Raw genomic sequence first — 26,105 nt, 5'->3', positions numbered from 1 at the left:
TAAGGCCTCTAATGCTGTGCTCCTGGTGAAATCAGTAAAAACAGGTTCATAGAGGTTTGGCAAAAAACTCAGTAAACATCTATTTCTGGAAAATCTGGTCAAGATCCCCAGAACCTTTCAGGCTCTTAACTCCTGTCTAGGCACTTCACCTCCTTTTCTCTTCTGTGTCACCTTTGCTACCATTCTTTGTTTGTAAAAATGGAGATTATGGGTTTCCTCTCCTTCAGGGAGACACAGGGAAGGGAAGGTAAATACACTGAAAGCTTTAAGGTAGGCAGATACTATTGTAACCCAGTGTGTGTGTCAACAGTGGATTATGGCATAGGAGGATCAGACCTACCAAGTTTGCTAGGCTGTTTTTCCTGCTTTCTCTGTTAAGGGAAGTTAGGTTCCTACAGAGGCTTCTGCAGRCCAGTCTTCCTGGTATTTTTTATTTTCCTTAAAGAAACCCCATGCAGATATTGCTCTGATCCAGAACAACGCTAGAGTGGGCAGCTGCATTGCAGTGGCCCTGAGCAAACTACAGAAAGCTGCGAAGAAGGAGAAGCTGCCTCAGAGAGAGGACATCYCTCCATCTAAGCCAGTGAGTCCCCTCCTGCCCTCTAGATAATGTGTCTCTGCTGACAGCGTTGAGGATAAATTTACATTGATCCCCAAAAATATGAAGCGACTYTGCTATCAGCCAGAGAACAATCTTTCTCTTTAATGCAGGCAGACATTCTCTCTTTTGTTTTCTTCATTTTCCTCAGATTAATGTCGTCTCTTCCTGCTCTCCCCTATCCACACTTCCAGGGAATAAATACTGATGATGTCCTAATTACACTGAGTCTTAGATCATCAAATCCTTAAAATTCTAATCACCTTTTTGTCTTTTCATAGAATCATATTGCATATTGATAAGATCCCCCCTCAGTCTTCTCTTCTCCAAGCTGAACAGGCGCAGCTCTTGCAGCCGTTCCTCATAGGGCAGGTGCTCCAGCCCTCTGATCATCTTTGTAGCCCTGCGCTGGACTCTCTCCAGTAGCTCCATGTCTCTCTTGTAGCGGGGAGCCCAGAACTGGACACAGTGCTYGAGATGAGGCCTCACCAGGGCTGAGTATTTTGCCATTCCATACAACTTCAATTATATTGCTCTCAGTGCTAGGGAAGTCATGTGACTRCAGGAGTAGACCTTTGGGGAGGCAATATTTTGAGCTGCTGAGGCATACATGTTTTATAAATGTCTCTTKTTATTGGTCTCGTGCTCATGACTGCCAAATTACAAGAGGTGCTGCGTATCCCAAAARGGATCTCTTATAATCCTAATACTCCATTCACAATCATGGATTTTGCATGTGCCACATACTTAAAAGAAAATCTATTTTATGTAGTCTTTAGAGAGCTCAAAAAGCTTCTGAAATCCTTTGCAATAGGATTTGTCAACRTAAAAGAGGTCAGTGACTCCAAAGGCAATAACCCAGCATTTGACAGAGCAAGGAAAAACAGCCATATGTCCCCAAGTAACCTAGGAACCTCCTGTTTGTGGAGCTGTAAACTGCTTTTTCTAGCTTTGTACAATGACAAGACAATAGTCCGTAAATTGTCACTGGGTGAGGTTGAATGACATATGTCCTTGATCTCTGAATATGGCAGTCTCTTCTAGGAACTTGCAAGAAATTAGCTAATTCTTCTAGCCAGTTGTTTCCATTTTCTTTATATTTTTAAACAGCAGTAAYCTCTTTTAAACCTCTTCTGAGGTTTGGTATGTCAAAAACTGTCTGAAGAGAGATGGTCTTAGGGGCAGGGACATGGCTACACCCACGCAACTTCTTTCATAGTTCTACCACTACTCAGTGCAGTGGCCAACATCCATATGCATACACAACAGTGTCCAGCCTGGCGTGCTGGGGCTGGCTRTGAATAGGAGTAATTCAAAGAGCAACATTTTAAAGTGATTTCCATTCTTGCTAACTGGGATTGTACAGACCTGCATCTAGCCAAGGCAAGTTAGAATAGGCTGTCACACTAAAATGGTCATGGCTTTCTAGAGGGTGTTTGAACTGATTAGAAAAAGCAAAGAAGACTCCATCAAGTCTTTCAACCCACTTTTTACCCTTTTCTTCCCTCTTAAAGGTGGTGATTGGAGGCATCAACGTTGACTTTATAGCCAAGGCACAGAGTTCTGTCATCCTGGTACTGTATCAACAGCAGCTTTCTTAGYACCGCTGCCATTTTCAGCTACTTTCACAGCAGTGTCTAGCCAAAGAAAAGGGTGGGGAAAGGGGTATCTGTGTATGGTATGTGTGTATTTGGTGTATTGTCTAGGTGGGCAGTGGAGTGATACATATTGACCTACTCTGATCCTGTGCTAAAAGCCATTATCCTTACCATTCAAGACCATCACAGAGCAATATATGATCTTTAAAACCTCCACGTATGTCTGTAGCCTCTACAGTCTATGCTAAGATGCCTTAGGCTTATTCTGTGATGTCACATGCCCAGAAAGCAGAAGAACTGCCCAGGTCTTTCTCAAAGCACATATGCAAAGAGCTAGAAGCAACTGGTGAAGACCCTCACTGTGCTGTGATGTTGTATAATTCAAGGGAATTATACAACTAATTTCTAGGGAGGAAATTCCCAGGTAAGAGCCAGCTCTGACTGCCCGGGGCTGTCCTAGCAATGCAAAGCAACAGGAACAAGGACTAGAACGTGATCCAGAGTCGCCCTGCGAAGTGCCCACAGTGCRTGTATATTTGCATGTAGGGCATCATACTGATAAGCCAGGGTGGAGGGCATACAGCAGGCAGATGATGTTGTAGCTTGTGGAAAGAGGCAAGCATACCACGCAGGTAGAGAATCTGTAACAATAATCGGTAAGAAGACTTTCAAGGAAGTAGTATTGAAACAGTTACAGCTGAACAAGAAAGCCAGCTTCCTGAATGATGAAGGGGCACACATGCACACATGCATACAGAAAAAAACACTTTAAAAATAGATCATTGTAAATGTCACCAGACCTTCTGCCTCTCAGTTTGTGTTGCCCAAGAAATGACTAAGAAGCAGAAGTGGGACACCCTGGGACTTCTTCACTGTAAATGACAGCCTTTGGTGTAGCCAACGGTTGGTCAACAATTTTTGTTGAACTCTAGGTAAGAGATGGTGATAGATCACAGATGGTGATAGTGGGGCTTGTTCAAAAATCATTTGATTTCTCACATTACTCTGTGTTGATTGTCAAAGTAGGAAACTTGCAGCGAACTCCTGCCTTCAGGCAATATATGAAAACTTCTTAGTCAGATAGGGCAAGATGTGTTGGGGAAGCTGTCGCAAAGGAAGCAAGCTATTCGATGGTATGGAGATGGAAGCCAGATAGTTTTATAATGGTCAAGGGTGATACATGCAGTGGCATCAGCGGTGCAGGCCTGGAAAACAGAAAGTCCAGCTGCCTCAACTGCAATCTAAATAATAACATACATGCCCCACACCAAGCTATCAGAGCAAAGAGCTAATTTGCATCCAAGAGTGAGGAGCTGCCCTTTGGCATGCCAGTAGTGAGTGCAGATCACTGGACCACCCACAGCATGGGGAGGGACCAAGGACAGCAGCAGCTCTCAGTGGGAGCAGCTGACAAGGGAAAAGGGGAAAAAAAGAGGGTTTTTCAGTGTGGCGTTCAGATGTGAGGCATTTGCTACTTGTCTGTTTAGCAGTGAGYGCTAGAGCTGAAGGCACATTGTGATGGTTACCCAGATGCCAGCCTCCAGAAAGATCTGAGAACTGACAGCCAAAATGTTCCTGTTGACAGCTGCTGTGGTTAGACACAGAGGGAAAGGCAGTCTCAGCAATATTGCTCTGCTTAGACTTTTAATGACAGATTTTTCCAAAAAGCTCAGCACCCAGCGGGTCCCACCTTCGTGAATGTCATATTTTTGCAGAGCATTGGAGTACTATTCACACCTCATGTCCCAGTTAGCAAGAAAGTGGCTACAGTCTGTGCTGATTGTAACTCCCAGGTGGCTTTCAAAGCTATCCAGAAGCAAAGTGCTTTATAAGTAGCAGTTTGACTTCCAGAGAAAGAGGCATGGTTTCTTGCTCAGTGAAAGGTGTTGGAAGAAGCATTATGCTTATAATACTCTCAGGATATCCAGATGAGAGAGGAGAAGAGAGAGATGTGAATACTGCTCAGAGTTTGAGTTACCAGCTCAATTGGCAAGGTCTGCTGAGAGCCAGATATTTCACAAGCCGGCTGTTAGTTTCTCTCTCACCTACTACTTTAAAGAGATGTTTAGCATCATTTCTTTCTGCTCTTGTGGAGTTGTGCAACAGTAGAGGGCACTCACAGCTGGTCCATCCACGTTGCAGGGAGGGCTCAGCTTAAAAAGACCGAATGGYTGCCTTTTGGGGTGGGTTGGGGGATGGAGGACTGAAAGAGCAGATCAACAGGCCAGACAAAGAAAGAACCTCATAAGCATTTTCARCATTCCTGCTGGCATCARTTTTGAAAAATATACTGTGGAAATGCATAAAATAGAGTTTGTAATCATTTTTGAAGGAAGCTAGTACCCTCTTTTAAGATTGAAGTGGGGGCTAATGTTAAAATCAGTTGTTTCACTTGCATCCTTGCTTTTTACTTCAGAGTAGGATTTTTTTTCCCCTGGTTGCATCTGTTATGGACAGTGAGTTTCAGAGTTAAAATAGGCATGTGCCATGCTTTTTGACTGTAGCAGATTTCCAGAGAGATAGCCACAGATGGAAATATCCAGTGCCAGTGGCAATTCACAGGGAGCAYGAGCAAATGTAATGGAGGGGCACTGGAGGTGGGGAAGTGTAATTAATGAGGAGTGACAAGTAGTGGAAAGATTTACAGAGGCGATAGATTGCTTATACACATATAGTTCTGCTTAGGTTGCCTGAGCAGGTTAAGGGCTTGGAGAATCACCAGAAAGAAGAGCAAAGGGATCAGGAATTAGCACAAAATCTTAAAAATTACAGAACTGGGGAGAATTGGGGGAAACATAAGAAACCTGGAGGACAGAAGAGAGTAACAGAAGAGCATCTTGTCTTGGAAGAGCAGCCTTGTACAGCTGCRTGACCAGATAAGGAAGGCACTATATGTAAAGGTGCTAGGATTTGAAGACTCATCACAGGGGAAGAAGAAGGGTCCTCAGGAAGCTTAGATCCAGGTCTTAAGTATACTCAAAACCAGTAAGAGGATGGAAGCRTAATATTTTGTACTGTGAGATGGCAATGCATTTTCTTGTCTAGGATAGATAGAAGTGTTTACAGGGAAGAAGCGTGTGTATGGGCAGGGGTAYGCTCGTGCACCTGGGCAGACGTCTGTAGATGGGCGAGGAAAGTTTGTGCTCCTCTCARTCCTTGAGCTGGGTGGCATCTACCCCTATGTATCTGCTGGCCTATGTTTCAGCAGCATCAGCTTCACTTCAAATGTTAGAAACATGGCACCTCTGCCAAGCAGCTCTCCCAGCTTTGCCAGTTAATAATTTATTCCTCCAGGGTGGTGGACAGACAAATGCTGGAATAGTGCGACGATCTTTTGGCGGCGTTGGAAGAAACTTGGCAGGTGCGTAGTGCTTGGGTTTGCCTAGGGATGAATGCCAGCTGTGATTTGTCCTTTGGTATTCCTTGAACAGCAGGAGTTCTTGAATATTGTCAAGATCTGGGACACATGTTAGGCAATATAACAATGGGCAGACTGCCTGGAAAAGGCAGGGGCCATTCCAAGCGTAAGATGGGAGGCAGCTAGGCAGAAATCAGGAAAAGGAAGATGCTCCAGCATCAAGTTAGTTGGTGTCAGCACAGTGACCCCCAAATCAGAGTTGAATAAGCATCAGTGATCCCCAGTGACTGCTGAGTAGCCTGGTCCTCAGAGAGAAATTAATGTCAGGTTATAGTCACATTAGAARTATGATCTGAGTAAGAATTTGAAAGGAACAGCCTTATCAGAAATGATTGTCCATGCACCAGGGACAAGAGAAACTGGAGCACAGGAGTTACTGTGGGAGAGAAGAGGCTGAGAGGAGGAAGAGATCACAATTTGATGATCTGGTGCTCCATCACAAGCAGCAGCAGCCCAGTTTTGGGGTACTGGAATTAGCAGGGGCAGAGGGGGCATATTACAAAAGGATCGTAGGATTACTCTGGATTTTTGAGTTTTCTTTAAACTTCCTAGCACAAATCTACTATCACTTCAGTGCACAAATGGTGGAGCTTGAGGAAAAAAATGTCCATCCATCAAGGTAACATTTCTGATAACTTGAAGGGAGAGGAGGAAGGGTTTCATTCAGATTTGGTAGATCTAGTAAGATAGCACAGTGAGAACAGCAGTGTGGTAAAGGCCAGCAGCAAGAAAGGCCATGGGTGAAARTGGGAGAAGCCTTGTGATGTGGAAAGAAGATGGTGTCAGGCAAGTGCTGAAGGTTCCTCCCATTTTTCTTTCCTCCACTCACAGGTGTTCCAAAACGCCAGAGTATTCAGAATTCTAGCRTGCAGAAGGCTGCAGATTGCTTCATTCCACCCCAGCCAGTTTGATGTGCAGCTGTAGCTGAAGTCTAATCCTGAACATCCTGCTAGACAAGGACTGATGGGTGTTAAGTTGTCCAGTAGAGTGCTTTCCTACAGACTGTGCAGGCTGTAGTTGTGTTCATACTACTCTGATGGGTTTATTAACATCCTGTTTCCATTTGCTTTTAGACTGCCTAAGCCGTCTTGGKCTGACTCCTCTCTTTTTATCAGCTATGGGGAAGGATGAACATTCAGAGTCCATTCTACACTACTGCCACCACATGGTACGTTTAACAGTAATGACTCCTCAGAAGCAAGTAGGTGATAATATTATGCAGAGGGAAAAGTCTTCTCAGCCTTGACAGACATAAGAGCCACCTTCCATCAGGCTAAGAGTAGGAATAATTCCTTTCATTACAGACAATTGGAAGGCAAGGAGCCACCTCCCAAAACACAGGCTATATGTTTGTACGAATCTGAACCATGTAGTCTGAATTGAGCACCAGGGAGTGATGTCTGAGGGAAAAAAGATGTAAATCAGGAGGAACCATGAAAACCTCTAGGAAGGCCTAGGCATAGCCAGAAATACACAAAACATGACCCTGAGGAAAAGCACTGCCAAAACCAGCCTGACTGTTGAGTGAAGCATAAGACAGAGAAAGTATGGAATCAGGAGCAAAGGCAGCATATCTCCTGGGTTCAGAGGAGCAGGGTCCCCTGTAAATCGTGGTAAGTTCCTAGGCATGTACCAAGCAATACCTGACTCTTGATGTCAGGGTGCTGCAAGGATTGGCTGCTCCTGCAGGGTTAGGGAGCTGGATAACTCAAACAGCAGGGCAGGGCTCTCACCAGCCAGAGCCTGTCCCGCCACCCCATGAGGGAGCAGGGCAGGCAGGGGATGGTGGCCAGGTCCAGCCAAGTGTATAGGTCATCAGGGAACCTTGTGGTGACAAGGCAGGTCTGAGGTCAAGCTGAGAAGTCTATCCATAGGTCAATCAGAATCAGGTCCTGTGATCGTTGAGTATGTCCATGGTGATGGGGCTGGGCTGAGGCTGTGCCAGGCAGTTGGCCTGCTGGACAGGGTCCAGATTAGCAGGACTCGTGGCCAGGCAGGGGCAGAGCCATGGCAGGGCTGGAGCCTGGCACTACTGTGGTATCACAGGGCAGGGACTGACAGCCCTGAGCTGGGCTGAAATGGGAGCAGGAGCTAGGTAGCTGGGGGAGGCTCAGTGGAGTAACAGGGCCAGTAAGGCCTGTTGGTGCCTTAAGGACCATGGCAACTGAATATAAATAACCCATATGGCCCTGAGTTCTTGGTACCTGAGCAGGTCCATAAAAGGAGCAATAAGAACAAGAACCCTCTTTTGGCATATATCACTCTTCTATGCAAACATACTTCAGCTTGTGTCATCAAAGTGAACAATCTCCTAAGGGAAGATGGAGCAGGACTAGCTGAACAGTCGCCAAGCAACATTTGCCTGTAAGAAAACACATTACCAGAATCATCAGTTTTAAAGAAGACCTTTTCCTTAAAACTTCTAGCTCCTCTGTGAACTACTGGTGGGATGCGTTTCTCCAGCCACCTGTATAGTCCAAGAAATACCCTGCATTCCTTAAGCAGATCATTCAAAAGATCTGTGGAGGAAGGACACCTTACAGCTATGTCTCCAACACTATTGTAAAAATAGCCCCAAGGCTACCCTATCAGACTTGCACACTGTGCAGTCAGTGAGGTTACTAATACAGTCGCTAGCTGAAACGTCACCACATCAAACCCAGTATGTTGACAGGCCATCAGATGTGTCACATCATAAACTATGGGAAAGGATGGCTGGAGCAGGTAGTGCTTTAGCCACTCTCCAGACTACTCTTCCATTACAACAGAAACRTAACCTCTATAACTGCATGGAAGAGACTTGTCACTCTCATTTACTAAATGATTTCTTTAACATTTACTGTGGCATCTGTTGCATTGCAAATATTAAAAATTAGCCATCTGCCAGAAGTGTCTAGCCTGAGATACYGCTGAAATGTTGCTGATCTAAAGGAAGGAGGAAGACTGAAGAGAGAACAGCAAGCTAGGCTACTGCTATCTACCAGTTAGATGCAGAGAAAGAATATTTAAGTTGAGCTGAGTGTGGCAGGGAAGAGAAACGTGCTCCATTTATAACTTTCTCCCTGTTTTAGGACATGAGAGCTGTCCTTCAGCTGGAGGGGAAGAGCACAGCCACTTACTGTGCTGTAATCACTAGCACGGGAGAGCTCAGCGTTGGCTTGGGAGATATGGACATCCACCAGGAGATAACAGAGCAATACGTATGCATACCATCTGATTTGTAAACCTCTGCTTATGAGAAGGAGAGTGGATGTATGAGAAATAGCAACCAGTGAAGCTGTAACAGGAGAGAGTGGGTATGCAAAGGGAACATAGGAAAGCCTGAAATTAACCCCAGACTTTGACCACTGAGATAGCAACATGGCAAGCCACCAGAGCTATCTGTTGCTAATTAGCCAGATGAAGCTTCCATCCGATTCTTTCCCRTAAGATAACACCACTGCTGTCATCCCAGGTGTGTAGGCCAGAATCCTCTTCATTAACTAGTTCCAGGTAACCTATCATTTTTGGCACTTTAAAAGCCAGCAATAAATCCATTCCACCTGCATGGAAAGTATTTCCATCTTTAGGAAAAAACAGATATGGACAGAATACTGATTAAAGCAAGTTTGCCTGTTCCATCTCTTCCCCTCCCGACTGTTTGGACATGCTGTGCTATATAAACAGACAGTGCTTCTCAGCATGCCAAAACCTTCAAAATGACAGGAGTAATGGAAGCAGTGATTAAGGATTGACTCAATGAAGCCGCCATCACTACACCCTCCTTCCTCCCTCACTTCTTTTGTTGACAGAACAAAAGCCTGTGCTTTGTGACTGACAGCAACATGGCAGTTAAGTGCAGTTTACTTACCCTGGAATCCCCATGAGATTGAGGATTCCTAGGAAAAAAAGATGGTCATTGCTCCCACTTCCATCCCCACCCTGCCCCTCCCAAACCTTGGCATAGAAAACCATTACATGACAGTTTAATTCTCGTGAGCTTTACAAAACATCTATGAAAGAGGGCCAGTGGAAACTCTGAGCCAGTCTTCTGATGAAAGGTGCAGTCTGGCAGCCCCCTGTTCAGCCAGGATTAGCAGAGCTGTAGGAGGGGTGCTGCAAGAGCATATGTGGCACTGGCTAAGGGTGTAGGCGATGCTCATGCCACCCTCAAAGAGCTAATGGCAACTCACTGCTCTGCCTGCTTCGTAGATAGCAACAACCACAGAGCACTGTGTGTAAGAAAGAGTGCTGTAACCACTGGAGTAAACAATGAAGATGGACAAGGCATGATCAGACCAAGCAAAATGTAATGTGAAAAAGAAAGGGACAGTCTATATGCCTCATTCAAGGTGCAACTTAAGTTTTTCATCAAGGAAGGGGGCTACAGACCAAAAGCCCCCGTCTCACCGGAACAAAAATGAACTTTCAGACATGGTCCTCTCTTTCACTACTTCACTACTTCTTAATTGACTGGTTTTCTTGCTGGCTGCACACTGCAATTGCGCCTCTTCACATTACYTGCCTGTTCATTGCAGGAGGTGTTGCACATCTCTCCTCAGGTACTGAATCCTCCCCACATACTGTGTAGGAAGCCCAGCCACCTATTTTTTTGTGAATTATTATTTTATTTTTTATCCTGTATGAATTCCACTCAGTGGGCCAGTGATCTAACAGTTTTTGTATCCATAAACCTAACTATATAGGCATCCCTTTATCATTCCTGGCCTTTGCCCTTCACCTCTGTCAAATTTGGCAGAACAAGGGTGTGAAACACTGTGATGAACAACAAACTGTTAAACTATCTCAGAATGCAGAGGGTGTACAGAAAACATGTAAATGACGTGCACAGCAAATGAAGGTGTAGTTAAGCCAGACTCAAGACAGCGAATCCTACAGTGAGCCCCCATCATTAAATAGCAGCATCTCCTTTCCCTGTAGGTCCTCCAGCTGACTGTGGAGTACTAGACAGATCTAGTGAGGGGCCAGGCCACTGAATCCAGGTCTTGATGACAGCAGAAAACAAAAAGGAGATAAGATGAGGCAGAAGGAAAGATCCATTTCCCTTAAGGAATCACTCCTTTAGGTTCACACACACATCTAAAGGCTGCAATATGAGTGAAAATCTGGCATCCTGAGTCTGAAGAGTAGTCATTCTTGTCCCTCTGCAATGACTCAAGGAGTCTCTACTTTGTATTCTGGATTTTCACTAGGTGTCCAAATTCAAGGAGAACCTGTGCCAGGCCCCGCTAGTTTGCATCGATGGAAACGTGCCTCTTTCCACTATTCAGTACGTCTGTCAGCTAGCCAGAGAGCACCAGCTAGCAGGTAAGGAGAACTCACCCAGTCCTGGCTCTGTAGCTCCTAACAACCTGTGCTCCAAAACAACCTGCACATACTGAGTGCTCTCCACTGCTGCTTGCTGGAGATACTCAGTTCTTGTCTGACATGCTGTATTATTCTGTGCTCCTTTCTACACACTGCTCCTTTATTTAAAATGGGTGAAACAATGCCACTCTATTTATTTTTTTTTTCCATTCTGCAGGTAAACCACATTCCCAATAGGGTAAAAGCTATAGCCCTTAAGCCCTGCCAGAAAGCCAGGAAAAGCTGTTCTCTGCCTTTAAGCTCAAGGCAAGTACAGATGTGCATGCTTCAGCCAATTTGGACAGCAACATAGAGTGCGTCTCAAAATAAATGCTAATGCATCTTTTATGAGAATTTGTCTGCCACTTCCCATAAAATACATAGTGTCTCTCCTGGTATGCTGAGGACTCTTCACAAGACTTCCTGAGCCTTCAGAGTCGTGTCTTTAGACATGTTTTTAGAAGAAAATTCTGAAGAAGAGGAAGACAAAGTTCTTAAAACCTGGCAGAGGCCCCCAAAACAGATAGCAGGAGTAGCAAACCCAAAGCCTGGTCATATCGTTCCAGAGCCAGAAGCGACTGCAYCCTTTCTGAGCAATAGAAAGGAAAACCAGGAGACTTTGTCCCCAGAGCAGGGGAAATACTACATAAGCTACTAATAGCATACACATATACATAATGTGAGCTACAATGCAGCTCACAATAAGCCTTCCACATCATACCTTGCTCTGAAGTAGAGATTAACCATTAATTAATTAATTAATTAACCCATGGTAATGTTGTTTTAAAGTATGTTATGAGCCCACAGATGAGAACAAGGCCTCTAAGCCGTTCCTCTCAGACAGTTGGAAAGCACTCACGTACATCTCCCCCAACCTGCAAGAACTAAGAGCAATAAATCGGACCCTTGGGAACCCTCTGCCAGCAGGTATTGAATATTCAGTCACTCTTTCATATAAGCTAGACCTTGGGGAGACCATTTTCCTCTTCATCTCCCATTCCAGAATGACAACTTTTGCTGACCAAAAGTGCCATATGGTGCTAAATCAGAAGTTGCCAGAGCAACAGCAGTTTCTCTGGGGTAGTGAATGTATTCCTGCTCCAAAATCATTAACTTTGGCTCTAAGAACTGCTGCAGGGGTTGGAGGCTTTACAAAGCCCGCACAGCAGGCTTGTGCAGGGCAGCAATGAACTAGCCTGCAAACTGCAACTTATCTGAAATCTCTAGAACTGGTCATCACAACACTTGTGAGAGAAAACATGGATTTTGTGAGAAAATGTATGTTTTCTGAATTTAATGCACAGGCTCGTTTCAATCACTTTTGAAGCATTCTGATGTTGTTAAAATAAGCATGCTGCATTTCAAAATAATCAACTAATGTGGCTTTCTTTTCAAGCAAATTRGATTATAACACAGTGGGAATTCGTAGGTATCCTCAGCCATCTTATAATCATCTTTACTTTGTTTGAAAGGACCAGACCATACTGCTGATCTATCAAAGAGGCCTGAGATGGCTCTCTGTTCAAAAACAGAGATCTCATTTTCACTACTTCATCAATCGCAGAAGAATAGTTTATATATCTGGTTTAGTGAAGTATGCTGTTATGACGGCCATTGTTCTAACAATAACAACCCTTTGGGGAAACAAAATATCCCCACCACACACTGACAGAAATTCAGTAGCATTAAGACAATAATGATGTCATGCTCCAAAACAATTGTTTGGTCTCTGTAGACAAGTGGGAGTCCTATGAGAAGTGGTTTCCTCAGCAAAAGACAGAGGCATGGAATGGAATTTGAGGGTTGGAAAGTTTCATCTTTTTCATGATCAATGTAAAGAAAAAGAAAATACATCAACTAGATTTTTGGTAGTGCTCATATATAGGCTGCCAGCCCAGTGGTATTGAAAGGTCAACACCAGAACCTTTAAAGTTATGTCATAGTTTTTCCTTCACCTAACTTTGCTATCATCTAAAGAGCTACCGTCCAGGTTGGAGGATGTTGTCAAGACTGCAATGACCTTGGCCCGGCCTTTGCTGGCACAACTACACTGTGTGGTGGTGACGCTCGGTGCTCACGGAGTCCTCTTATGTGGCAAGAGCATGGGAGGGAGCATCTTCCTTTRTCCCGGAGCTCATGAACAGGTAAGGGCACAGAAACAGACTCTAAGCTCTCACTTGCTTCTATCTGGGAAGTAATAGCACCATTGCTATTTCTAGTAGTGTAGTAAAAATCCTGGAAAACATAGCACCAGAGTTAGCCTCTGTGGCAAATACGCATTTGGGAGGGTGGAATATGCAGATCTAAGGATCAGCAAAAACATTCAAGCTGCCTATCCTGGTACTTCTGGCTCCTAATGGCAGTGTTTATAGTCAGCGAGTTTAAAATGGGATTTCAATGAATATTCACAAATGCAAATTTTATTTTCAGGAACTTGAATGGCTGCACAAGTGTAGAGAGAAAATTATTTTCCAAAGAATGCAAACAAGTCTTGTTCAAAGTGTGCAAAAAGATTTTTTTTTTCTTTTTTAGCGTCAGTGTAGGTCTGGATGACATCAACCATGTTCAAGCATCCCTTCTCAGCTTGGACAATTCCCACTAACTTTCCTTCTACTCTTCTCCATGCAGAGTGCTGCTACCAGCCTGTATGCTGCCCACTACCCCACCATCCACATCAGCAGGGAGGAGACAGTTAATGTGTCAGGAGCTGGTGACAGGTACATTGCTAACTATTTCATTTTCTCCAGCTAAATGTGGAACCTTCATAATCTGAATTCTTTTAAATGCTACTGCAAAAACAAACTACATCATTCTACCGCTTGAGAATTAGACACTAAAAACACAAGAATAGGACTGGTTACTGTGAGTCCTTACAAAGCTTGCTAAAAATTTCCACCTAAGCATCTTGAGGCCAGTCTTGCCATTATTAGTTTTGCTTTTCTTTAAGATCCAAGCCTTCCATGGCAATCTAGTGTTCTGAATTACTTTGGACTGAGGTGCTGAAAGCAAAGTAAACCATCTTACATCAAAATTGTCTTACTAACTACTCTACTCCAGCACTTCTCTGGTGGAAGTGGGACTGCCACTTAGTACTTAAAATTACCCTGTAAAAGCAGTTCATCAGGTTCAGCATCAGCATCTGGCAATAGCTCATATGTTTCAAAGGAGTCTTTTATGTAATTCCCCTGACCATTCACAATATTGTACACAGGAGCAGGAAATGACAGATATTATTCCTAGCCCCACTGATCAACGCTGTTAGAGTAATTTTTTGTTACGTTCTTTGTTAACATATCAAACTTTATGTCGTAGTCTTTCTTTTTTTCCTTCATTATTTTTTCAATAATTGATTCTAACCTTTGGCTGCCTTATACAAGACTAAAGGGTGCATGTGATAGATCTTTCCTTTTATTTTTCTACTCTACCAATAATTTAACATAGCAACAATTCTTTTCTCTCTTATGGATGGGAAGAATGAAAAGTCACTTCTACAGAAATTTACAGAGGTCTTCAATATTTTAGCTAGGATCATTCAATGTTTTTTTTGTCAAACTAATTAATCTCCTTAATACCAGGGTCTCCAGTTACTTCTCATGTCCCTAGTCACCTCTAAGATCAATTGACTACAACTGGCACAATTCTCCAAAGACTGGAGTGTTGTTCAGTACCATCCCTGTAAGCGTAACAACAGAGAAAACAGGGCTGGAAGGAGCATGAGGGGTCAGTCTGTCCTAAGGAAAGCTCAGCTTTGCTAACTACTCAGACAGATGTGTCTAACCTTCTGTCAGCCCCTCCAGTGATGCAGCTTCCTCCTCTACACCATCTGTTCCATACATAACTACCCCTTACCATGGGATATTCTTTTTCTAGAGGCTAAATCTAAGCATCTTTTTTAGGGATTCCTTTCCCTTTTAAAAAGCTTAATTTAAGGGCAGAGCAAAGGCTAAATAAAATGTGCCACTGCCAAACTGAGATAAACAGAAGGCATACTTTGTGTTTCTGTCCAAAACCATCTGGAAGTTAGAGGCCCATTACTGCTCCTAGTGCTGAAGTAAAATTGATCTCTTCTCTGGAAGTCCTATTTCCCAGAATCTCAAGCCYCTGTGGGAATTTTCTTGTTTGATCAGTGACATCCTTCCCAGTAGTGCATGACTGCTGCTCTGAGTTGCAGAGATCTCTGAGTGCCCAAATTAGCTGTGAACACCCAGACACTGCAGTCACAGACATGGTATTAGTGAGGCTATAAACGTATAAAGTTGCCTAAACCCACCTCACACGAGAGATCTATGAACACTTTCAAGGGACGATAGAGTAGAGCATAACCCAGGGTTATGACATGTTTGTGGCTTGGTCCCCATGAATCCTTGCACTTTAGAAATGCTGGGCAGGAGATGTTGTGCAGCCAGAAACAGTGCTCGGTCCTCCTTGCTTTCTCGCCAGGGAATTGGAGAAGATGATGGCGCCTTCTCCTGAGATGGCATCTTGTCCCACTGAGAGAGAGGAGGTCTGCAGTGCTGGCACACAAGAGACCTTGCACCTTGTTTCAATCCTGAGGCTCTCTTACAGCTCCAGAGATGCTGTCCAAGGAGCCGCTTCTGTTTTCAGGGTGCGGCAATTGTTTGCTCCTTAAACCTGGCTGTCATGACAACATAACACCACATGTCTGCACTTAGCATTGCTAGGGAATATTGCCCCAAATATTTATTCTGAATCTCTGGAGCTGTTGAGAGATTGAATTGCTTTTGGAAACCATAATCTTCTGTGCCATTGTCAAGGAAAAAAAAGATATTGAGGTAATGAACTAGAGTACAAAAGATGTTATTTTTCCCTCTCCTGTAATCAGAAGCCCTTGGGATCCCTTAGCATCAGCTCATTCCCCCACAAGTAGCAGGCCAGGCTAAGTCTCTCCCATCACTCCCATCAGTGCTCTCCATCACAGAACAAGAGTGGCCCAGTGCTCCAGCCCAGCAGCAGGAGCAGACCTTGCCAGGGTTACAGTGTCACTTGCTGAGATTCTTTCTGGAGGGAGGTCTCAGGCCCCAGCTCTCCACACCTGTGGGACATTGGTGGAATCTCCTCCATRGTGCTTACAGAGGGGCAAAGGCTGTCACATGAGGAGGTAGCCCTGTGGCTGAAAGCACACAGGACCCAAGGGAGTCTCTTGACACCCCATCCCACTGCGTGGCAGCAAAGTCTGCCCCTTTCTTGCAGGGCTGGCTTGACTGGGCAACACTGATGTTCAGACTGCTTTATTTAGCAGTTGTCCACTCAGAACATAGATTTGATCATTAACCCTCGCTGCTGCCATGTTTTCCTGTCCTTTCTTTTTCCTCTTGAATCCCATTATCATCTCCCTTCCTTTTCRCCTTCTCCTTTGTCCTTTCCTACCTCCTGTTATCACTGTTGCCAAGGTCTGCATTTAGCTGGGAATAAACACCAGCTGTTTCCAGCAGGTCACAAACACTGTGTATACAACTATGCCTCAAAAGAGCCTTCCATTGGAAACCATATAAAGTCCTCTTCTCCTGACAGACTCCTCAGTGCTTCATGAGGACCTGTGAGTGAGAGCTGTTTTTCCAAATACTCATTTTTTCCTGGGAAATCTCAAATGGAAAACCACAGTTTAAGTCCAAAAAAGGCCATCTCAAAAATCTCATTTCAGCTTTGGATTTCTTTTTCCAGTTGTGCCTGTTGCTTCTTGCATATACATATGGAAACTTTACCTGTCTTCCCATCCACCCCCTCCCAATTGAGGGAAAATAGGGACTGTAGGAATTAACAGGCAAGGAGCAGATAAATGATGAAAATAATTAGAGAGTGAGGGAAAAGCAGATTTGTCCCTTTTTTTAGACACCCTTCTTTTCCCCTGCCTCACTGGAAAACAAAGGAGAAAAAAAAATGTAGTGGAACAGGAAAGTACTGCAACTTCTCACATGAGAAACAAACAACTCCTAAAATGCAAATGAATAGCATTATTTGATGCTCTAAATTTAAAAATGAATATAAAAAAGCAAACCCCTCTCATTAGAATTTCATCCCTTCTCTGACTTACTGAGATGTTTTCTCAGTGTTGTTTTGGGTTTGGGTTCAAATGAATTCACTTACAAATGGCCATGTTCCTGAGGTCAAAACTGTTCCCCAGTGATTAAAACTGTCTTTCCTTTCTCTCCACAGTTTAATGGCGGGAATCATTGCTGGGATGCTTGCTAACCATGACACAGATACCTGTGTCCGGATGGGTCTTCTTGCTGCAAGCTTGTCTCTCCGTTCCTAYGGGCCCATTTCCCCAGAAATCAGCRCTCACAGTGTCAGCTTGGAACAAGTCAAGGGCAGGAGCTGGCCAGAGGTGAAGATATGGAAGATGGACTAGTTCTTCTGCACCATGGTTTTCTCACTCATTACCTTATCCTTCCTAACACACCTAACATTGATATTTCCAGGAAGTAGGCTGTGTTTTGAGCTTCAAGCTCAAAAACTGGCYGCTGACTAGAGGACTTGGACTTGGAGTGCACACTGTACATTTTTGGAGGTGAAGTGTCAAGGGACTACACTTGGTGACACCTTGTATTGCACTGTGCATACTCGTTTTTGTCCACTATTGCTTCCTCTCTTTTTTTTCATTCTGTTGCAGCAACTGCAGCTTGATTCTTCTGTATACCACCTATTCATCATTTATCTCACCTCATGCTCTAATAGGAGAGGTGTTCTAATCTTGAGTAAAATCTCAGGGCCCAAGCCAGGGAACCCTTTTAAAGAAAAGCTGGATTCAGCTCTTTTAAACCTCCTTCTTTTCTGAACTTCCAGTCTAGACTGTCTATTGAGGGAATTCTTCCTTTCACCATCTTGTGTCACTGTTGTCCTTTATCACAGCAGCTCCTCTTTTGCTAACTCCCAGATCTTCAGGACCATTTCTCTTTAGGCAGACCCAGCAGCAAGACTCTCTTGATCCTCACTCCTGATTTCTATCSAACATCTCTCGTGAACCACAGCCGATAGCAAGCCTCAGCTGGCAGGCACATAATGCTCTTGACTATGTGATTGATCTTCCCAAACCAGCCTGCAAATGCTGGATTTTCTTGCTCTGAAGGTCAACACCCCTGAAGAAAGTAGGCAAGAATAATCAAAGAGGGTTAAGTGGTGCTCAGCTAGTGGTCTTTGTAGGATGACTGCCCTCTTATTACACATACCTTCCTCTAAACCTTGTGCTTCCTAAATTCTCAGCCCAGAATACCAATTCTGAAGCAAAAGACATCAAACTTACCCCCTCCACGAGCTACGAGAGGTGGAGCAAGCTCCTCTCCTAACTTCTCCATTTCCAACCCCCTTGGCAACCTATTGGCTACTTGACATAGGAAACTTCCCACACATGACTGGCTGAACAGTTGCACTGACAGACAYACATGGCCCAGCAACCCTCATGGAGCATTGCATGCAGGGACCATGCATTGCTTGGTCACACCTTCCCTTCCCTTCCCTCTGGTGTTTCAGACCTTCAAGAACAAGATTCCCAGAACCAACACTGAAGATCAGGACTATCATACTGTTGCCAGGGAGGTGGGAAAACACAGGCCTCATCTGCAGACAGACATGCAACCTGTGTACATCAAATGGCTCTCCCAAGTTCATAATGGGTCCATGGCAAAGCGAGGAACAGAACTGAGCAGTCTTGACCCTCTGTCCCAGGCTTGAGCTGCATGATGATACCTCCGCCTTTAACCTTTCCAGAATCTTTATTAGCAAAGACATCTAAACTTASATCAATTTTATATGAATTAAGTCTTTTCCACAGGCTTTTAGCAATTAATTAATGCAGCTAGCTGGCTGTGGAAATCAACTACTCAGTCCTCTGTTGTGTAGCTTACCTCCGAAAGATAGCTCCTCTAGTTTTTTCCAGTCTCTGAGATACTAAACTTTAGGGAAGGAACACACCAGCTCTGCCTCCGTTATTTAAGTAAGTGTTACACAGGATCATTAGTTGCTGAAGGAACAATAACAAGTGGTGGCAATGGGCAAGTATAGGGAGATTTCTGTGTGGGTCTCAGAGGAGTGCTTACTGGCTTGCACCTCCAGAGCCAAAGACAAAAGGCTTGAGACTGCTGAGCCGTTCCCACATCTCAAGTGAGAAGGCCAGTGACCATGCAAACACATCCCTGCTCCACATCACAACACCCAGCATGTAATTACAAACACCAAAATGATGGCTGTGGGAAAGGGATAGGGTTCCGACATAGGCTTGAGGTACACATGCAACAAAACAGCCTCCTTCTCACTTACATCCTTAAACTAGCTGGTAGTGATTGTGGCTTCCTAGTTCAGAATTCCAATGACGATACATGAAAATACATATTCTTTGCTAGAACTCCTTTGCTCTTTGTACAGAAAAATATAGCAGCAGATGTGTAGAAATCACTTCYGATTTTTCTCAGCTCTGGCCTCCTACTGGCCCAACCYCCCTTCTGCTCACAACCAGGAGGGYAGGATAGCAGTTCTGCAGAGGAGCCTGCAATGGTGGAGGAGATTCTTCTTCAACTTAAAAGCCATGATTGGCACACAGACAGAAGGAAGCTTCTCTCAGCATTACACAGGCGTGAAAATACTCACTACACTCTTCATACTCTTTCTTCCCACCAGAAGGATGTAGCACAGCAGGAAGGAACCAAAACACTTCCACAGATGTCTTTTCACACTGGAAATCTGGTCCTAGAGTGCCAGGAGGTGGCGGATACTGCGGTGGTATGACTGCTGCCCTCTTGAGCTAAGCCCTGCAATTTAATTACCGTCTAGCTGGAAGTAATAATCATATCTGACTTAAACATTGTGTCTAAAGCCAATGTTGCGAACCGAATAAAATAATAATAATAATAATAAAAAAGTCAGGAAAGATTTTTCCCCAAGGGCTCAGGARAGGAGCAATGTTTTGCTTTCCATTGCTGGCAATTTTGTGAAAACAAAGGTATATTTTTAGAGATAAGAAAGTTTGGTTTTGAGCTGCAGATGACCACATTGCTGGCACAGAAGAGCTGCAGGAGGCCAGCTGCTACCACACTTGCATGCTGGGCTCATCTCAGGGGGCCAATCATCCTGCAGAACCAGCCACTGGACATCCASACAACATCACACACACTGCCCTTTGCCAGATTTTGCCCTTTGACAGGTGAAGGTACAGGATACAAAGAGCTCCTGCCATTGCTGGAGGCACCTGAGGCAACTGCCCAGTGATAAGACCACCAAGGAGCAGGAGAGGGTCCTGACCAGGGCCCAGGCAGAGGAGCAGGAATGAGCTGCTACTGGCTGCCAATGGGCCTCACCCGCTCTGTACCTACTTCAAACTTAGGCTATGTTGAAGAGAGACTGGCAGCAGCAGGCTGTGACCCTGTGCAAGGTGGCTTGTTGACCTCCAGTGCCAGTGGCTTATGTTCACATCCCAAAATTCATCCCCATCAGCACCACCTAGGCCTAGGCCCAGGCCGAAGAAAGACCTAGAGACAGCATGAAACACCCCAGTAAGTCACAATAGCACAGTGGAGATACTGTAGACCTGCTGCCATTTTTCCTCTGTGGAAAAAGGCTTCCAGTGCTGGGGATGGCCATCACTGCTAGGAAGTGGGATTCAGTGGGGAAGCAGTTAGCCATGGCATTTGAAACAGAGACTGCAGCCATGCAGCTGAGAGGGCACTTATGGGCAGGTCATAATCTGTTTTCTCTCCATCCTAGAGATATATCAAATACAGACTAGTATTAGGGGGCAAGAGCATTTCCCACAGAAACAGTGAGGGGAAGTCACAYGTGCTTCCAGCTCAAGGGATGCATAGGCTGCAGCTGCAGTCACTGTTGGTATTTGGCAAACAGCTCAGTGAACGTTGGAACTAACCAAACTAATTTCCAGTGAATTGAGCTCTTAGTGTTGGCTGTTCTTTTTTTTTTTGTTTGTTTGTTTGTTTGTTTTAAGTTAATTTATAGTAATCCTGGAGTGTGCGCTCACCCTTTTTTCAAACAGAGCATGTACACCAGTAAGGACTGAGGAGCAAACTTCTAGTGTCTAATAAGGCACAAAAGCCAGCTGAAGCTAGGTCAGGGCATCTGTAACATGACTCTTTGGTGTGGACTCTCTGGTGTTTAATAAGAAATGAGCTTCCACTGAAACCGATGGAAGAATTGATTGGCTTGCTTTCCTCTACTCAAACAACTTCCACAAAACTTGTAGCAACTCATTATATCTGAGCCTGCAGCCTTTCTGTCAAATCTGGCTAAAACTCACAAAGAGCTGAAAAAGTATGAGAGGTGAGATAGACTTGACAGAGAGTTTTATCACACTAGGCTTTAAAAACTATAATAAAAATATAWCGGCTGCCTTTTCTGAGAACAAGTATACCCACCTGCATCTTGCACATCCCTCTTCCCCATCATATGCAAGCACTTTGCCAGCAGCCCCTCTTGCTTCTTACTTACTTGCTTCTACCTGTGAATGTTGTTCAGCTAAAATATTCTCTGATCTTACATGGGAAACATGCACACTCRCACACACACAAACACACCAACCCACCTTTGAGGAGCAATGGGGTGGTAGCGATAGGAGGGGTCCTGGGGAGTTTGGGAGAGCAAGGGAGGGGATGGGACCTTTGCAAGCAATAGCAGCCTTGCTTTCACATGAAGGGGGTGGTGGGACATGGCAGGGGCGGGGAAAAAAAGGGCTGTGTGCCCAGGGGGTAGATCRCTGCTCTATAAAATGACTTCAGCAACCAGTTGTAAGGAAGTGAGAAAGCGTTCCTCCCTCCAGCAGCCTTGGCTGGGTAGGAGAACCCCAAGTGGCAGTGAGGTGAAGCCACCAACCAAGGATGAAGGTCCAGGCACTGGCTGCTGCTGCTCTCCTCCTGGTGCAGCTGTCCTTGGCCCCAGCTCTTTCGGGTCATGCCCCAGAGAAGCAGCAGGGAGCCGAGAGCACCAGAGTAGACCCTCGGCTGCCTGCAGATGAAGAGGACGACCTGTCCAGGCAGGGCTCAGCAAGAGACCAATCCCCTACCAGAGATGGGAAGGTGGCCAACAGCAGAGCTGTGGCTGAGCTCCTGCTAGGCAGTGGTAGGCAGGATGCTGCCAACAAGCCTCAGAAGCACCAGCTGCAGCCCTCCAGAAGCAGGGGCCTGGGACTGAGCCACCACCTGAAAGGCTACGGGAAATTCAACACGGATACGGTAAGTGTGCCCCCCCCCCACCGTAAGGCAGTCTGCCCACCCCAGACCCTGATCACACGTGGTGTCCATAGCAGTGGGGAGGCCCATGGTTTTACCTTGACCTACCACCTTAGCCTGGAACCAGCTTGTGGAGGTTTGCAGGGCACAGGAGGGAGAGGGTCACCTGGCAGCACCAGGCTCCCCGTTCTTATCCAGCACCCCAGTTCAGCCCTCACCTGGCTCTCACAGGTGTGCTCCATAGGTGCACACGGTTTGGCAAGTAAGCTCAGCTGATCCGTTTGCAGGGCTTAGAGTGTCCCAAAGACGATGGCCTCACAAGTGCATAACAGGGCCAAAGAAACAGCTTCTTTCCTCTGCTTTGCAGCTCCATTGCTTCCTCTAGGGAGAGAGTGAGATGATCTCTAACACTAAGCAGTTGTTATCAAGAGAAACCAGCTGAAGTCCTTAGCTGGTTTACTCAGCTCATAGATAGGAACAGGTCCTGAGCATGAGGAGTATCACAGCTTCAGAGACAAGGAAACCAACCAGAACAACCGAGAAAATGTATCTCCAAGCTAGAATACAGGAAAAAAGCACATTCTCACAGCATAGCTTTCTGATCTGAGTAAGTATTTTTCAGCAGTGCTGTTCACAGCAAATTTTACCACCCAAACACTTGCAGTTGAACAACTGCACATCAGCACTAGGCATCCAACTCTGGGGATCTTGGGAGAACAGGGATGGAGCTGCACTTCCCCTCCAGGCAGAGGTATCACTGCACCCACACTACAACGGGATGCACAGACTGACTCGTRCTGATCTCCATCGTTAATGCTTTCCCTCACATTTGCTATATTCACACAACCAGCTTAGCCAGCTGTCAGGTTCACAGCTAAGCTCCTTGGTACTGGCATGAGCCTCAATACTCACGCACAAAGTGTAGCTCCCCAGTAGTCCATGTAGCACAATGGGCCCATTAAAAGCAGCCAAGACCCAGGTCTGTAGCAGGAGCAGCACCTGAGCCTGCTGTGTTTATGTGAACATCAGGTAGAAAAGCTGCTTCCAGGCCATTCCTCATAAGCACAGTGKGAACATGCTTGCAGCAAGGCCACAGCCCAGCATTGAATCCAYGCTCTACTTGTGGTGTGAATAAGGGTGGAGACAAGTGACAGCATTAACTTCCTAGAGTATCACCTGGTGTCTTGCAAGGCTTCAGGCAGAGCCCACAGCTGTATGTGTTGGTGGCGAGAAGGTCAGGACTCAAGTRCAGGTTGGGCGCATTTGACAGTGTGGAGGGGCCAGTCCTGCTCTGTGCCCAGTGTCTCACGGGGGTCTCGTGTTCGCTCGTGCAGCCGTTCTGCTGCCAAGCTCTCCCAGCTCTGTAACTGGGGGCACTGTCCTTTGATTTGAGAGAGTTGCCCCCCAATAGCTYGGACATGCACAGTTCTTGCAGGTACTGCCTGAAGGGAGGCACAACTCTTCATTATGCTCAAGAGATTTACTTTGCTGACTCGTCTCCCAAATTAATCTTCTCTTATTTATCAAATCATGACTGCCTTTAGAGAGGACATAAACAAAACTTGCATAAACCAACATGCCCCAGAGGAAGACATCTATTCAGTCCCCTGATGCATGCACCAACTCAGACCAACCAGACAGCTTAGTGACAAAGCCCAAAGAAAAATAGCACTGGTTTGTAGGGTCTTAGGCTGCGTCTTTACTCTCTCCTGCTCTGTTCCCCTCAGTTTGAACATAGCCGCTGAGAGAGCTGGAGCTTCTTCTCCCCGCGAATGCAATAGTTGCATTCAAGGAAGAGGCCAGGGAAATCCATTTCAGTGGATTCTGCAGTTCAGAAACCAATGGCTCAAGCTCTTGCTCCAGGTGGCCCCAGAGCCAACACATCCGCTGGCTCTGAGGTCTCACACTGCAGCCTGCCGAATGGGCACCAGAGTCTCCCCAGACAGCTCATTCGTTTCATGTGGCTGATCTATCAGGGATGGTGTCCCCACAACCCTGCGCCTAGGAGGTGGGCTGGCGGGGCACCTGCCCGCGCAGGGCTGCACCCCTGGGCCCACCTGCAGCATCCTTTCAGTCATGCCTTTCAGTGGCTTATCGTGCTTTCTGCCAAAAGAAACTAAATTAACACTGAAACTCTTTCCTCCATCCCCAGCTTTCTCTAGATCCTTGCATAAAGCTACCACTTCAGAAGCTGGTAAACAGTTTGTCCAGCTCATGCAATTTTTGTGTTATTCTACTGTTTTACATGAAAGCCAACATCTAGCAGCCAATGCTCATCCCATTACCGCACACAATCTCCTGCAACTTGGCTTTGTTTTCTCATGAAAGCCTCTTCGGTCTGCCTGTTGGGGGAGACTAGGGGGATCTTTTGAGCTCCTCTGATTTCCAGACTGCTGGCTGCTGTTAGTTTGACAGCACCACAGACAACCACCTCCGGCAAGCGCCACCCCAGGGGCTGAGCCGTGGACGCCGCCGGTAAATAGCCAGYCGGCTGGCTGCCAGCCTGCAACGCAGAGCTGCTCCCTTCACGYGAGGCTGCGGTGCTTCTGCAGCCATCAGGGCAGGCAGCTGAACGGGGTCGTAGCCGTGGCCCCCGGGCAAAGGAGGAACGGTGCGTAATTCGCTCAGATAAAACCACAAAGCTCTACCCTAAGCTTCTGCAGAAGGGCGTTTTGTTAGTCTCTGGTCTTGCCAGCCCCCCAGTAGGGAGGAAGAGGTTTATTTGAGGAACATTTTTGCAGAAAGCCCTCCCATGCTGGCATCTCCATGCCAGCACAGAGCCCGTGCAGGTAAGTCTGGCCCACGGGCACTCGGCAAACCTTTCCTTTGCGACTTCTGGGCACTTTAAGTGAACCCACGCAGAAAATAAGTCCTCAGGCCTGGGGGCACTTCAGCAGCGTGGGCATCGGGGTGCTGCTTAGTGTAACCAGCGGAGCCCCGGCAGGAGCACAGCGCTGGGGCCGGGAAATGACGGAGGAYGCCGGCACTGTGGCCACCTCTCTCCCTTTCCAGTACTCCTGCCACGGGATTCAGTCGCGGCCCTGCCAGAAGCCCTCTGACTGCGACGGCTGCCTCGGCCTCTACACCTGCAAGCCACCCAAGGGGACGTGCGACTTGAAAGCGGTTTCCCGGGAAAAAGGTAGAGCGCGAGCCCCTCCGGCGGCASTGCGTTGTGGCCATGGGGCACCGGGGTCGCCCAGCACACGGCCACCCGCAGGCGCAGCCCTTCAGCAAAACCCCTCCAAACCCAGCAAAATCGGGTCTCCCCTAAGAGAGATCCTAAGAAGGTTTGGGAGAGTCTTGTCGCCCAAATTCAGCTGCCTGGGATGGTGCCAGCTACCACAGCTGGGCTCCCCTCTGGGAGGGCCGTGCGGGCTTCCCTCCCCTGGCTCCCCCTTCTTGGGAGGCCTTGTAGATGTTTCTGGGACACCGGGTGCCTCAGGTGCTGCAGACTGATGGGACAGAAAGCGTCGGAAATGCCATTTTTCCAGTGCAGTCCTCACCTGCTCTGCTTTAGTCTTTGAGGACCTCTGAGCCGTCCTGCACAGACTCACCCTTGCCCCACGTTTCCCTCTGGAAAAAAGTGGCTGACTTTGGTCCCTGCTGCCAGCCGGCATGGGCAAGATGGGCAGGAGAAAAGAGCTCAGGGTTTAACCAACGGCTTGAGGTCAAGCGGCGCGGGCTCTGCTCCCCACCAGGCCGCAAACTTCTTATAAAAACTTGGGGAAACTTAATTGGCATCTCTGGACTTGAGTTGCCTCATCTGCCTCACAAGCGTCTTGGCAGCCATACAGCACTGGCAGCTTGTTATTTGGTAAAACACAGGAGAGGAGGAGATGTAAAGCTTTCCAGAGACACTAAGTATTATGGTTTCCCAACCGAGCAACGCTGCTCATGTCGATGTACAGGAGTTGCTTGGTTAGGTGAGGAGTGGCAGGTAGCAGTGACCTAGGTTTTTA

General features: G+C 46.2%; 1 protein-coding gene across 2 annotated transcripts in view; it reads left to right on the top strand.

Moving 5' to 3' along the window:
• Positions 1-17,719, top strand: part of LOC146585600 (uncharacterized) — a 28,030-nt gene extending 10,311 nt beyond the window's left edge. Inside the window, exons 10-19 of one of the 2 annotated variants that reach the window (XM_085322559.1) lie at positions 459-583; positions 2,113-2,172; positions 5,491-5,557; positions 6,688-6,782; positions 8,686-8,814; positions 10,807-10,921; positions 11,750-11,887; positions 12,938-13,104; positions 13,589-13,677; positions 17,135-17,719. In XM_085322559.1, coding sequence (XP_085178685.1) covers positions 459-583; positions 2,113-2,172; positions 5,491-5,557; positions 6,688-6,782; positions 8,686-8,814; positions 10,807-10,921; positions 11,750-11,887; positions 12,938-13,104; positions 13,589-13,677; positions 17,135-17,330 — 1,181 coding nt within the window. In that variant the 3' untranslated portion in view covers positions 17,331-17,719. The remainder of the gene's footprint in view (positions 1-458; positions 584-2,112; positions 2,173-5,490; positions 5,558-6,687; positions 6,783-8,685; positions 8,815-10,806; positions 10,922-11,749; positions 11,888-12,937; positions 13,105-13,588; positions 13,678-17,134) is intronic. The other variant, XM_085322560.1, reaches the window with a different exon arrangement.
• The last annotated feature ends 8,386 nt before the right edge of the window (positions 17,720-26,105 follow it).

Source organism: Rhea americana, unplaced genomic scaffold (genome assembly GCF_003343005.1).
Source record: "Rhea americana isolate MKP2758 unplaced genomic scaffold, rheAme1 scaffold_79, whole genome shotgun sequence".
NCBI classification, from domain to species: domain Eukaryota; kingdom Metazoa; phylum Chordata; class Aves; order Rheiformes; family Rheidae; genus Rhea; species Rhea americana.
The sequence above is the reverse complement of the archived record's forward strand: the minus strand, read 5'-3'. Positions and strand labels throughout refer to the sequence as shown.